We start from the raw sequence: 14588 nt of genomic DNA, 5'->3' as shown, positions 1-14588 counted from the left end.
GAATGAAGAAAAGAGGAAGTGAGCTACCAAAGCTGAATGACTGGGCCATATTCATCCCCTTTTTTTAAATGAAACTTCCTTTTGAAGTTTAAAATGTGACATCTTGCTCACCGAAACTTGCCAACGCAAAGTGCAGATCATCAAATTTGACAAAAAGTGATGAAAACGCGAGCTAATCTTAATGAACTCCCTGCGTTTGATTGCTCATCCTGCATGGTGAGGCTGCACACACACACACACCTGAGCAGCCATAACTCAGAAGGCGAATGAGGCGTTCAGCCTCCGGCGCGGGAGATTAAATAAGAGACTATTACTCCGACAAACTAGTCGGGTGTGCGGCGCCGTCAAAGCGGAACAAATAAGGCACGACCACAAAGTTGGGTTGTGAAAGTCGTCCTCATCTTTACACATGACTGCTTCGCTCTGCCTGTGTGTGAGGCTTCTAATAAATGGAGATAAAAGGGGTAAAACACATGGTAGGCACGATTAAAATGAATGTTTTAATGTCGCTGACGGTTCATTCGCTGCCAACCCTCCAAGTTAAAATGGATTGGACGTCTATTGCCGTCCATGGAATTTGAAATGTTTATGTATGTGTGTGTGAGGGTTAGTTTGTCAAGTAAGCCTGAAATTAGAAGGAAAACGCACACATGTAAAGGTTAGCTGTTTTTTTTTTAGCCCCGCGATTTGTGTTGTCGTGGTAACAATCAAATTTTGCCTTACAGGCAAGGACATGGTATGTCCATTTAGTAGATACTGTATGTGGATGTGCGTCTTGTACATTTTCAGGAAAGTGTTTATTGCTTCAAGAAAAAAAATGGTATCTTTTTAGAAAAAGTTGTAGAGTTTCAAGAAAAAAAAATATTGGCCTGTTGTCAGGAATTTCTTTTCGCATTTTTGGCGTTTTAAAATTATAGAGATTAAAAAAAATTGTTTTTTGCATTAATGTTTTTTTTTTTTTTTTTTTTTTTTTTTTTGTAATTATGTGCAGTGGTACCTCAACATACGATGGCTTCGACACATGATCTTTTCGACATCCGACTTAAAATTTGACTCGCCATTTGTTTCTACATCCGACGACATGCTCGAAATACAACGACATGACAGTGCCGCAGAGGGCTGCAAGTCGGATTTTCTTGTGAGAGAAATCAACAAAGGTTCCAAGAAGGTTAGTGCAGGTGGTGAAGGGAAAAAGTTGACGCTTACCTGGACGGTCCTCCCAGCGATGAAACCCCGAGGCGCAATGAAGGTGAGGGGTGGCTCTCAGCAGCCGGCCGCGTTGGGTAGCCAGCCTGAAAGCTGCTGGGGAAGAAGCCGCGTGGCTTCTCACTGCTGGAGAGCCAGCCCGAAAGCCGCCTGGGAAGAAGGCCGAGTCTGCCCCGATCGGTGGCCACGGTGGGGGCCCAGTCCCTGCGAACCGAGAACCGTGGCGCTTTCCCGCGATTTATTTCAGAACTTGTGCAACACAACACCCCCACACCCTAATCCAGTTGACCGCAACAACAAAACAATAAAAGAAAGTAAAACAGAACCGCTCTCACCGTCACGTCAGCTGCGCGGTGCGTTCGGGTACAGCAAAAACGTCCGCCAAATTAGAACCAGATTTATTACATTATTACAAGAAATATTATTTTTACTGTATTATTTTTCCAGTTTTTTATTGATAATGAATGTTTTTTGCTTTGTGTAATTGCCATTTGTAATAGTACCAGCAGTACTTATTAAGGATTTAGCGCAGGTTTTCGGGCTGTGGAACGAATTAATGGAATTATAATGTATTCTTACGGGAAAATCCTGCTCGACATACGACCATTTTGACTTACAAATAAGGTCCTGGAATGAATTAACTTTGTATGTAGCGGTACCGCTGTATTTATCATTTTTTTGTCTACTTGATTTTTTTTTTTTTTTTATAAATGCTGAATATTTTTAGCAAAAGTTTACTCAAATCATACTTTAAGAAAAAAATACATATTTTTGTTTTATCTATAACAGTGTTGTTTTTGGCAGCTCTTTTCATTTTCGTATTAGTCTTGTCTTTTGGGCGAAAATACTTATTAGTCTTTATCAAATTTTTTTGTTATTTCAAAATGTGTTCGTCTTCGTCTCGTTTTTAGTGAATGAAAACTCAGACAAATTTCGTCTAGTTTTACTCGACAATTCTCAAAATGTTTTCGTCTATAAACTTCAAAACTTTTAGTCCATGAATAAATCCATGAATAAATAAATAAATTAATTAAAGGTTTCCAACAATTTCGAATGAACATTGAACATTGAAAATTTTTTGCTGACAAAATATTTTTGTTATCGTCATCGTTGATGAAAACAACACTGATCTCTAATTGGCTTTGACACTTGTAAAAAAAAAAAAAAAACGTTTTTCAAACTCGTAAACGTAATTGCTTTTCTTGTGAAAATTTAGGATGTTGTAAAGGAAATAAACTGCATTTTTTTCATGAAAATTCTGAAATGTCAGGAAAAATGTTGTCAACTTAGTGTTTTATTACTTTTGTGTGTGAAATTGAAAAAAAGTATAAATCATTTGATGAATTCATTAAAAAGTACAAAATCCCAATTTCAACTTTTCAAAATTCTTCTTACATTTTCATAAAAACTTAATTTCGAATAGCGCGTGCTTGTATCGATTGGAGGAAAAAGTAATGATTTATTTATTCATTTAGCACCGTTTAGCTTCGCTTAGCTCCGTTTAGCATTGCTTAGCTGTTCGTTAGCTTCACTTAGCTCTCTCGCATTTTTCACGCCACTAAGCTCTCTATTTTTACAGCTCACTTGCTACTTTGCACGTTGGCTATCGTTTATTTCGAACACAGAAGCGAACGTGCTCTCCATGAGAGCCAAAGTGCAGTGATAGAGAAGTTGAGAACAGGCCGCTAATGCCTCGTTTAACTTTCTTCTTCTTCACACCGAACACAAAATACACGACAGCACACCCTGTGGCGAAACAATGCAGTAAAGTTCCAATCAGTCATACAATAACACTAAACAGCTGGATAACAGCATTTGCTCACGAAAAAAAATTAAATATAAGGTTTTTTTACGGAGTGTAAAGCTTTTGGTTAGCGGTTTAGCGAACGTACCTCCGGTGAACATTTTAAAATAAAAGCACGTCATATTCGTCATATAAATTACGATTTCTGGAGTTAATCCCACATACTCCAGAATTAATATTATAATATGTTGAGTAAATACTACAGAATACAGATTCTACACTAAGAATAGCTTTCAAATGACACTCTTTGTGACAAATATGATTGGCAATGAATAATTATTACAATTATTATACTACTATTATATATAGTAGTATACTATAATAATAATACTAGAATTTTTTTTAAAGAATTGTTTTGAATAATGTTGGAAAGGCAAAGTCAGTGTTCTGAATCTGTTGACTTTCCATTCTTTTGCACTAGTAAATGCTATCAGCATTTAACCTCGTTGTTTATTTGTGATTAATTGTTGTTATTTACATGTTTATTTGTACTTTAATAAAGAATTTAAGTGTTCCAAAATGGTTTTGTGAATTAATAAGCGTCAACAAAAATTTCATTCAAAAAAAAAAGAAAAGAAAATTATTAGATTAGCCGACTAATCGTAAAACTAGTCAGCTGAACATATTTCCTCCACACCCTTCTCACCTTTTTATCCCCTGACCCATGAAGGGGGCCCCTGCATATGTTCCCCTTAGGCCCCAAAATTGCCAAGTCCGCCACTGTTGCTGTTCATACTGCAATTATTGACAAGCAATGGTAAGTTTTAATAACTTGATCCTGAAAACATAGCCAACACTATTGATTGCATGGGTCATCGCTGCTTTTCATGTGTGCATATTAGGAGTGAGTACCTCTTGGTACCACACGATACGATACAATTTGCAATACAAACCTCACGATAACGATGATCTGACGATACAACGATTATCGACACATTGGTCAGGAAATCATTCTAGGATATTCTACAAACAACTAATAAACAGAAAAACAAGCTTCTGCTGTGAATTGGAATGAGTTTATCATTAGTAGATGTCCAATCCATTTGAACTGGGAGGGTGGCAGCGAATGTTCATTCGCTGCCATCCCTCCCACTTCAAACAGATTGAACGTCTATGGCCGGTAGTGGCAGCCAATGGCAGGCAATGAGGTAATTTTGGGCCATTTAAGGTCATTTACCTGTTCATTTTTAGTTACTTCATGTTTATTTTGGGGTATTTTATGGGTCTCTTCCTGTTTATTTTGAGTTACAGAACAGGAAATGACCTGGGAATCACCCATATGAATAGGCAGTGACTCAAACTCAACAGAAAATGACCTGTAAATGCCCTGAATATCAGACAGAATGAATGTGAATGCTCTGGTTTCGAATGAACCAACTTTCCCTGTCTAAATGGATTGGGCGTCGAGCACCGTCAATGCAGCCTTAGAATTAACTGAGACACTATTATGGTGGAAAATTTTGGTAGCAACTTGTTGCTTCATTTTAATTTTTTTAGACACTGACACCTTTTCAAAACGATATCTCGATTCTTGGCAGGAGCATATCGATAACCTTTTGGGATACAAAGTATCACGATATATCACCATTTCGATATTTTGTGACACCCCTAGTGCATATGTTGTTTTTTATTGGCATGCTAAGTCAGCCCAGTTGACTCGCGCTAGCTTAGCCACTCTGGAGTCCTGAAACTAACAAATAACTAACAATCTACACAGAATTTTTTGAAATCAACTCCACCGACTAATTAAACCCTCGCTAACTCAATGATTAAGCCTGATGTCAAAAAATATGAACTTGCCCTTGAAGGTTTTTTTAAAGTGAAAATACCTATTTATATATTTAAAGAGAAAAAAGTTGCATTTTCTCACACAGACACCCCCACTTTTATCTGCCTCAAATCATTGTTTGTTTTCTCCACTGTATGTTTGCCTACTTGTGCGTGGCGCTCATTGATCTGGCGTATCCGAGCACTAAGTCAGCGTTTATGTTCAAATTGATCACAACAACACAACATCAAAGACCCTCAGGACACTCATTTGGCCGCGTCGCTTTGTTTTAGATCCTCGTACGTGCGCGTGCACGTGTGCACGTATTCAGTGTGAGAACAGAGTGTGCCGACATTCCGCTCCGCTGCTTCATGCATGAATGATTGTGTGTGTCGAATGGCCCGATGTCGAGGAGGAGGAGGGTGACCTTGACAATAAGAGCGCAGACGTTTGTCTCCGAGCACTAAGACAAACATGAGGACAGGAAGTTGGACAAAAGGAAGTTGCTGGTGAAGGGAGACTAGAGTGGATATAAAAAAGTCTACACACCTGGCGGATAAATGACTATTTTTCAGTGCCATTGACGGCGATGGACGTTCAATCCATTTGAACTGGGAGGTCCAAACGGTTTGGACGTCCATCACCGTCAATGACGAATAATTTTTTATCATACGCCGAATTTAAGGGGAGGCCAGGGAGGCCAACCCCCTACCCGGTGGCCGAAAAGTGTCATTGCATTTCCTATATATGATTTTAAAAGTAAGAGTTTTCGGGTAAAATATTGTCTATTAAAGTTGTAAAGCAATAAAACAAACATAAAATATATATATATATATTTTTTATAATGGGTCCAATTTATTTTTAGAACAGATCACGTGACTAGCACCTTAGACGGTCATTTGCTTTGCTTAGCCAAAACCACCCGAGGACCGAAAAGGCAAGATGGATATACGTAATTTCTTCAAACCTAAGCTTTTAAAAGCAACAACAACTACTGAGCAAGAACCAAGGAATGAAAATGTGGACCACCGTCAAAATGGTGAGCGGAGTTTCAGTTTGCCCCACTAAAGATGCTAATTTTACAACAGAGCCACCACCGGTGTTTTGCCAATGTAGTTACCCCCGTAAAGAATTGTATCCCCTGGCCACAAAAGCACACACACACATTAGTTATGAGTTATGTCGACTTAAACAATTGAAGCCAGAAAAGAACCACAGTTATATATTTTGGACATCGACGTGTATTAAACTGGAGAAACTCGGGACTTGAATTACAGTAATAACGGTTATAGGTAATCCTACGAGTAAAACAATAAAACGTCGTCTTTTTTTAAAAACGTTCAGTACATATGTTACGTTATACGACGGGAAAAAAAGTTTTTTTGATAGATGGGCCAAGTTTTAAAACCTCATAGATGACTACATCACCAAAACACGAAAATCAAGCAAATCAGTGCAGCACAGTGCCTCCGCCCAGGGGATACAACTTTTGATGGGGGTAACAACATTGGCACGACACCGTCGAGCATATCAGAGTCAATGGGTGACGATCTTGGCGAAAAGTATAGCTGTCCTAAGCAGCCTGATTTAGAATTCCCCTCAAGAATGATGGGATACAAAAAAACGCTCATTTTCAACTTATTATTATAAATGTAAATATAAAAGTTAATTTTATTGTTGGGACTGCGTTTCGGGGTCATCTACATGTTGAGCCCCCCCTGCCCCAAAAGTCAAACCCCGCCTATGGCCTATGTCACTTTTGATTTAATTGTAAAGCCAATTAAAATCTCACTGCTTGTTGTTTAAAAGTAAGGTTGCCATAACGTATTATTTTGATAGTATATTGATCAATGATTATTTTGGTGAATAGTTATACAGTAACTTTTACCTTTTTTGTTTTTTTAATTTAAAGTATTTTGAAAGAGGAATAAAATAATTCATTCGGCTTCCGTAACGCTTATCTACTAAGGTTAATCAGGCATGAAAATGGATCAGAGGTTAAAAAGATGAGAAGGGTGTGGAGGAAATATGTTCCAGTACACAGTAAAACTAGGGCTGTCCCAAAATTTTCTCCCGATTAGTCAGCCGAATATTTTTACGATTAGTCAACTAATCTAATAATCCCCCCCCCCCCTTTTTTTTTTTTTTTTTTTTTTACTAATTTAGCAATGAAATTTTTGATGATGCTTATTAATTCACAAAAACATTTTGGAACACTGAAATTATTTATTAAAGTACAAATATACACGTATATAACAATAATAAATGACAAATAAACAATGAGGTCAAACGCTGATTGCATTAATTAGTGCAAAAGAATGTAAACAGATTCAGAAAACTGACTTCGCCTTTCCAACATGATTTTAAAAAATCCTTAAAAAGTATATCTAATATTAATATCATAGTATACAATAAATATATATAAATAATATATAATAATAATTAATAATAATTATTATTATATTATTATAATAATAAATAATTATAATTATAATAATAATAATATATAAATATATAATAGTAGTGTAATAATCATTCATTGCCAATCAGATTTTCCATAAAGGGAGTCATTTTAAAGCTATTATTACTGTAGAATCTGAATTCTGAAGTATGTGGGATTAATTCCTGAAATCGTTATTTACATGATGAACATGACATGCTTTTATTTTGAAATGTTCACTGGAAGTACATTCGCTAAACCCCTCACCCTAAGCTTTACACTCTGCAAAAAAAGCTTTTTGTCATTGGATGTGGTGTCAGTAATCTTTTTTTTTTTTTTTTCATTTGCAAATGCTGTTAACCGGCGATTTTTCATGTTTGAAGTGTCACCTTTGCGTTTTGGAGAAGACTGCCGATGTTTTATAGCATGCTGAAATAGGTTGTCTTCTTTCCCCCATTAGCCTCAATGTAGCAATGCTAACGTTTACAGTGTTTAATATAGATGTGTTTCCTTATTTTGTATGTCTGAACTTTAATTCTACGGCGTGTTGATGACCATAAACATCTGTGAAAGGAACTGTTGTCTCATATGCCATCAGCATGAATGGATGCATGCACGCGCGGCGATAACACACAGCGGTGAAGGTTACCGCCCTCATTTTATTTACCGTGCGACAAATGGACTCGTCGCATATCGTGACAGGCTTAGCAACTTCAATTAAACATGTCGTTAGTTAGTAAGATGGACTTACGATCTGCCAGCTTGTAATTGTATCCTGCCGTCTTCCAAAATTACAACTGGGTGACAGCGCTTTAGGTGTTCATTCACGGCCAACGTGCAGCCAAGCTTGGCATTGAATAGACAGGACACAACAGTGTAACCTCCATCAAGTCAGTGGCCACTCTGGTGCGCTTTTTGGGTTTGTGCCGCTTTCCCCGCTTGCATACCAAGCGTCCGACATTTAACACCCCCCCCCCACACTCCCCTTAAAAATGTTCTTCTTTTTGACTTCAAAACAGCGAATTTCGCCAAAAGATGAGAGATTGTCATGCCTGGTTAATAAATAAATAAATGGAACCTTTGGTTTTTTTCCTTTTAAAAAAATGGAACTGCTTCTCCTCAAAGAAAAAATTTGAAAAAAATAAACAATAATTACTGTTAAAAAAAAGTTTTAAAAGTTGATGAAAATTCAAGAAAATTAATAAAATACAATATTTACTATTGAAAGGCTCAAAAAGAGGATTTCTGAACATTTTTAGGTCAGCAACATCTCCAAACAAATAATGGAAGATAAAAATAGTTATTGAATAATTCCATATTCGATTCATTGTAGCAATTAAAAGCAATTGTCGCCGTCCAACTTTTTTTTACGTGTCATGCGAAAAATTTATGACAGCTATCAGATCGTGTTACTGCCTGAAAAAGTCCTTTTCCGCTGTTTTTTGGCCAAGTAAATTGGTCCGCTTCCAAGATGACCTCATTTTTGTTTTGTTTTTTTACTCCAAAAGGGAACATTGCTGCCATGCCAGTCGGAGGCCACCATTTCGTGTGTGTGTGCGTGTGCATACAGTACATGTGAATTATTTAGGGGTGAACTGCAGGACAAAGCAAAATGGAAATGTGGAGGGTGTTTCTCTTTTCACCCCGGGATGGCTTGCTAATGCACACACGCACACACATGTGCACGCGTCAGTCATGTGACCAACTGCTTTCCAGCAAAGTGAGTGCACCCCCCCAAAAATAAAATCTCTGGAGGTCAGACTGCGGTGACGTTATGATGGTGATGGAGGTCCCCGGAGGCAAGCAGGTGCACTTTTTGTACCCACTCGCGTGATTGGTCGCCACGGCAACCACATCATGTAAGCATCACGGAAGCGCATTTCTCATGTCACGTTCGCTCAGCGGTCAGGCGACCAGGTGTCAATCATGACGTACATTGTTATTATTTGATACTGACTGTTAAAAGAATAAATCATGGCCCAAAAAATGTTTTGTACATTATGTTTTTCAAATTGGCTGCCTTTGACAGGGACAGACATTCAATTTTAACTTGGAGGGTTGGCAGTGAATTATCGAAAATGGATTGGACGTGTATCGCCTCAATCGCAGCCAGAGAGTTAAACAATGACTAACTCTTTAAAAAATTCACAATTTTTATCTTTCTTTATTACTGTGTACATTCATACAAATACATTCATAAGTAACTGTTTTCTATTTTAAGTTATATCTTTTTTTTTTTTATGTAAATGAATGTCATCAACTCATTGAACTTTCATTTAAATTGATGAATATAAATGTGCAAAAGAAATTTTGCACTCAAAATAATTTAGTATTATACATGTTTTAATGAATTTAACTATACATCAAACCACATATTATATAATTTTCGTTTTTTCTGTATAAGGGAGTACCGACAACTTTGCTATTAGCATATGATGAGATCTAAATTTAATTCTATTAGATTTAAATCAATATAATTCCATTTAAAAGTAATACAGAATAAAGGAATTTTTAACAACTGACTTTTTGAATTCACTTCATTCTAATACACCGAGACATATTTAGATTTTGTAGCGTTGATTGGTAACAAACAAAAAAATTTGTCCTTATACTCTTGTTTAGTGCTGCAACGATTAATCGATCAACAAGAGTAATTCGATTAGAAAAAAGCTTTGAATCAAATTTTGCTGCTTTGAGTATTCTTTTATTTGAGTGGCATTTTAATGGTTTGTTTTGAAAGTGTGTGCCTTTAGTGTTATTGATTAGGGTGGATACACTGCCCTCTAGTGGCAACAGTGAATATGACATAACTCATTTAACATAACTGAATTCAGCTACTCCCTGTTAAGACCAACATAAGGTAAGATTTTGTTTGAGCTAATGATTTTTTTAATGCATTCGGAATTTAATTTCTAGGTGTATTTAGCATTTTTTTTTTGTGGGGAAATGTGTTTGAACGATTTGCTAAGATTATTGTTAAAAAAAAAAAAAAAAACAGAAAAAGTTACCATTTACTAGCATTTAAGCTAGCAGACTTTTGCTACGCAAGTTAGCCAATTGTTTTTTTGTTGTACTTTTTTGTTTTATACCATTTGAGGTTAAGCTCAAGTATTTTAATTTATTTTTAAATGAAAGTGCAATTCTGCATAGTTTGAAGAAACACTTGGGAATTTTATTTTGTATTCACATTTAATCCTCTTTTTAAAGTGTGATAGCAAGCCTTTGTTTTACATCGCCTAAAATTTATGCTGCGACGCATTAAATGTTTCTAATCCGATTACTCGATTATTCGAACTAACTAGTTGATAATCAACTACTAAAATAAATGTTAGCTGCAGCCCTACGCTACTTTCAATTTCATCTTTCAAATTTTATATATTGCATTTAACACATAGTTTAAGTTTAGCTTTTTAATTATGTATACTGTTATTTAGTTTTATTTATAAAACGGCATTTTGAGGATGTGTACAACATCGACTCAAAAAATTCCACACAACTCGTGCATCGTACCAAAAAGTGTCCTTAATATTTGGAACACCCCATTTAACATGAACGCTAGTTCATGAGTAGCATCATAGACGTGTTCCTAATGAAATGGCTGTGGATTGCGTGTGGCGGCACTAACACTTTAATGTTAAAACAATCAGTGCAGACAAAGACACACACACACGTGCATTCAGTGATCATAAATACATTCATAAGCAGTGAAGTCATCACACACACACACACACACTTCTGGAAGCCTTTGTTTCACACACACACACACACACACACACACACACAAAGTCACGCATGCTCACACTTTGCAATGACCTCATCGCTCACATCGTCCCACCACACACACACATGCAGTCTAGAGTCAAGACAAAGGGTTAATGCATTAGACTTAGCAGCTGAGACCCCCTTCAGGTTAACTTCATTGACTTCATTGTCTTTAATAGTCAATCATCCTTTAAAAATCAACTTGTTATTGCGATACAGCCGCCATACAATCTTAACTCATTGCCCGCCATTGACAACGCTGGACGTCCAATTCTTTTGTTATTGCGATACAGCCTCCATACAATCTTAACTCATTGCCCGCCACTGACAACGCTCGATGTCCAATTCTTTTAAACTAGGAGGACGGGCTGTGAATGCTCATCTTTCAGTGCCATTGACAGCCATCCCAGTCAAAATGGATTGGACGTCTAATGTCGTCAATGGCAGCTAATGAGATAAAAAGAATCATTTTGGTGAAATGATACTTTGACAGACTTTCTGTGTGTTTTGCGGCAACATTTCTTGAGTCTTTTATGTGTCTAAGTTAAACTGGCTCTGGGGGCTGCATTTGTTTTTCAAAAAAATCAACTGAAACCCGCCAAAATGCTAAAATTGGCATTTCAAACCAAAATGGCAGACATCCTGTGTCTTTTCAGGCATGTCTCCTTGAGACTATTTTTGTAGGTCTACTATTGATGGACATACCTATCAAATTTCACGTTTTTAAATTGAACTAAATTTGAGGGGCTGGATTTTCAACAAAAAAAGCATTCCACACCAGAAAGTGACAAAGCAAACTGAAAATAGACGTATCAAAGACAAATAGTGGACTGTCTGTGTCTGTTTGGGTATGGCTTCTTGAGACTTTTTTTTGTAGGTCTACTCTTGATGGACATCCCTACAAAATGTAATGTGTCTAGGCTTGGCCTGAACAATATATCATTCTAACATTGCCATAGCAATGAGCACATACATGTGCAATAGTCCCGTCTTAGGACGTGTTTTTTTTTTTTTTTTTTTTCTTTTTTAACATGCATCTGCAATTAAGGTATGTGAAAACTGTCAAAGTGTGTCTTGGTGTGTACTAAACTTTTATTTGTTTGTGTGTGTAAAACACAGTGATCCCTCCTTTATCGCTGTTAATGACGACCAGAACCGACTGCGTAAAGTAAAAAACGTAAATTAAAAGTAGTGTCTCCCCCATTTTTAACAGTTTTTTGTGTTTATATAATAAGTGTATTATATAAAACCAGATAGGTGCATCAGTTATCATTACAATAGGGCTGCAGCTATCGATTATTTTAGTAGTCGATTAATCTATGAACTAGTTAGTTCGAATAATCGAGTAATCGGGTTAGAAACATCAAAAAATTAAATAGCCTCAAATGGTATAAAAAAACAAAATTAATGAGGATCTAAGGACAACAAAAAAACAATTGGTAAAGGTCCGCGAGTTTACATGCTATGAAATGCTAATGTTTTTTTGACAATGCTCTTAACAAATCGTTCAAACACAAATTTCCACAAAAAAATGGCTAAATATGCCTATAAATTAAATTACGAATGCATTAAAAAAAAAAAAAACATATTAGCTCAAACAAAAACCTACCTTATGTTGGTCTTAGCAGGGAGCAGACCATTATATGGCCACTTTAAACGACTCCTCGAAGCAGCAAAATTCAATGTGAAGGTTAAACTGGGTTTTGGAGCTTAAATCTGCTTTACATCCCTTAAAGTGGCTAAATATGACCGGAAATAGACACTTCAAAAAGAAATATTGGACATCCTGTAGCTTTTCAGACATGGCTTCTCAAGACCTTTTTGTAGGTCTATTCTTGATGGAGATTCCGACAAAATTTCATAAAGCGACTAAAATGAACCAAAAATAGACACTTCGAAAAGAAGTAACTGACTACCTGTACCTTTTCTGGCATGGTTTCTTGAGAACTTTTTGTAGGTCTATTCTTGATGGACATGCATACAAAATTTCATGTGTCTCAGCTAAACCGGGTTTTGGATCATAATTTTCCTAAAAATCACTCCAACCCTTAAAGTGACTAAATTGAACCAAAAATAGACATTTCAAAAAGAAATAGCGGACCTCGTGTGTCTTTCAAGGCATGGTATCCTGAGACCTTTTTGTAGGTCCACTCTTGATAGACATGCCTACCAAATTTGATGCTTCTAAGTCAAACTTGGTTTTGGTGCTGATTTTTCTAACAAACCTTTGAATGCTCTACTGAAGGTGACTGAGGCTTGTCTCTAATGCTGCCTTTCGAGCAGAAGAAGCATTAACAGCACTTTTAAATCACGCCATTGATGTGCTACTTTCACGCTCAATTAGCAACACAGACAGAGTGTGTGTGTGTTTGTGTACGTACATGACATTGTGTGGTTTAGTATTTGCGTGTGTTTTGTTATCAAACTTTTTATGAGTTTGCACAAAAAAATAAGCAGATTAGACATGGTGCGCCTCTGCACACTTATTAACATATGCGATTTCCAAGTAATGTGGTATAATGAAAGTGAAAACAACGAAAAAATTCCATGCAAATATCTTGGCTGCTTCTTCTGCCAAATGAATTGTGTTCTTATTTTGAATGACCACTGCCATCCCTCCCAGTTGAAATGGATTGGGTGCCTATTCCTGTCAATGGGAGACAATGTTAATATCTAAGATTTAGTGGTGTTAAATTTATATCCTGAAAATAGATTATATGACATTTCCTCAGTGTTAGGAGAAATTCTGGGAGAGAAGTGGATTAGCATTGACTCATAGGTGTAATAAGAAATATCTACAAACAGGGCTAATGTGTGAGTATCATATCATTTTTAAATAGAAATTATGATTTTTTTTTTTTTTTTTTTTCTTACTCAATAGAGATTTTTTATGACCGTCTGAGCAAGCCAAGTTACATGTAAGCGGATATTTTCAAATCCGATTTAGGACAATTTTATATGTGGTTTAATATCTAACATAGGTTGGACTTTCTGAATCCATCATCATCAGTAGCAGCAAGAGGGTGAAACAGCGGGAAAGTGACACAAGCCCCTTTCACACATGCCAAAACACCGCAAAAATCCCTGTACTTAAACGGGCAGTGCTTGTATGTAAACGCAATTTCGCAGGTCGACTGACACGGAGATTACGCGGGACGAGGCTTATGTGAAAGCAAGCGTTAAATTCCCGGGTCACAGCACGATGGCTGAAAATGTAAAATGTAAATATCATTGCGGGCCGATCATCACTTCCTCTTTCTTCGCAGTAAGACGAAAAGCAGTAAACAAACATTATAATTATCAACATAACAAGCTGGAAATAGGTTAATTAAACTGAAAACAAAATTAAATTGCTACCAAATCGTAGAGCCGAGGAAGAGAGTCCATCGTCCATTTTTGGAAATGTGTGGTTTATTTTGTTGCCGATGTTAGGGTCCGCTACTGCGGAAACAAGGTTGTACCTCAAAGCATAAAACAACGGAGGGATGCATTCAAGGGTTTATTAAATACAAACAAAAATACACGCGATCGCAGAAAAGGGGGAATAACACATTGGGTCCGTGAGTGTAGGTCAATGGGGATCAATTATACTTAACTAAGCGGTAGGC

The 14588-nt window shown here is 36.7% G+C and overlaps 1 protein-coding gene across 2 annotated transcripts in view; it reads left to right on the top strand.

Moving 5' to 3' along the window:
* Window positions 1–14588, top strand: part of LOC130926809 (Krueppel-like factor 7) — a 72494-nt gene that overhangs the window by 18402 nt on the left and 39504 nt on the right. Inside the window, exon 2 of one of the 2 annotated variants that reach the window (XM_057852057.1) lies at window positions 992–1168. The exons of the other annotated variant lie outside the window; for it this stretch is intronic. Within the exon in view, the coding sequence (XP_057708040.1) occupies window positions 992–1168 (177 nt within the window). The remainder of the gene's footprint in view (window positions 1–991; window positions 1169–14588) is intronic. 2 annotated transcript variants of the gene reach the window in all.

The sequence above is a fragment of the Corythoichthys intestinalis genome, chromosome 12, assembly GCF_030265065.1.
Source record: "Corythoichthys intestinalis isolate RoL2023-P3 chromosome 12, ASM3026506v1, whole genome shotgun sequence".
In the NCBI taxonomy this organism is placed as follows: domain Eukaryota; kingdom Metazoa; phylum Chordata; class Actinopteri; order Syngnathiformes; family Syngnathidae; genus Corythoichthys; species Corythoichthys intestinalis.
Note: the sequence above shows the minus strand (reverse complement) of the source record. Positions and strands in the feature narration are given on the sequence as shown.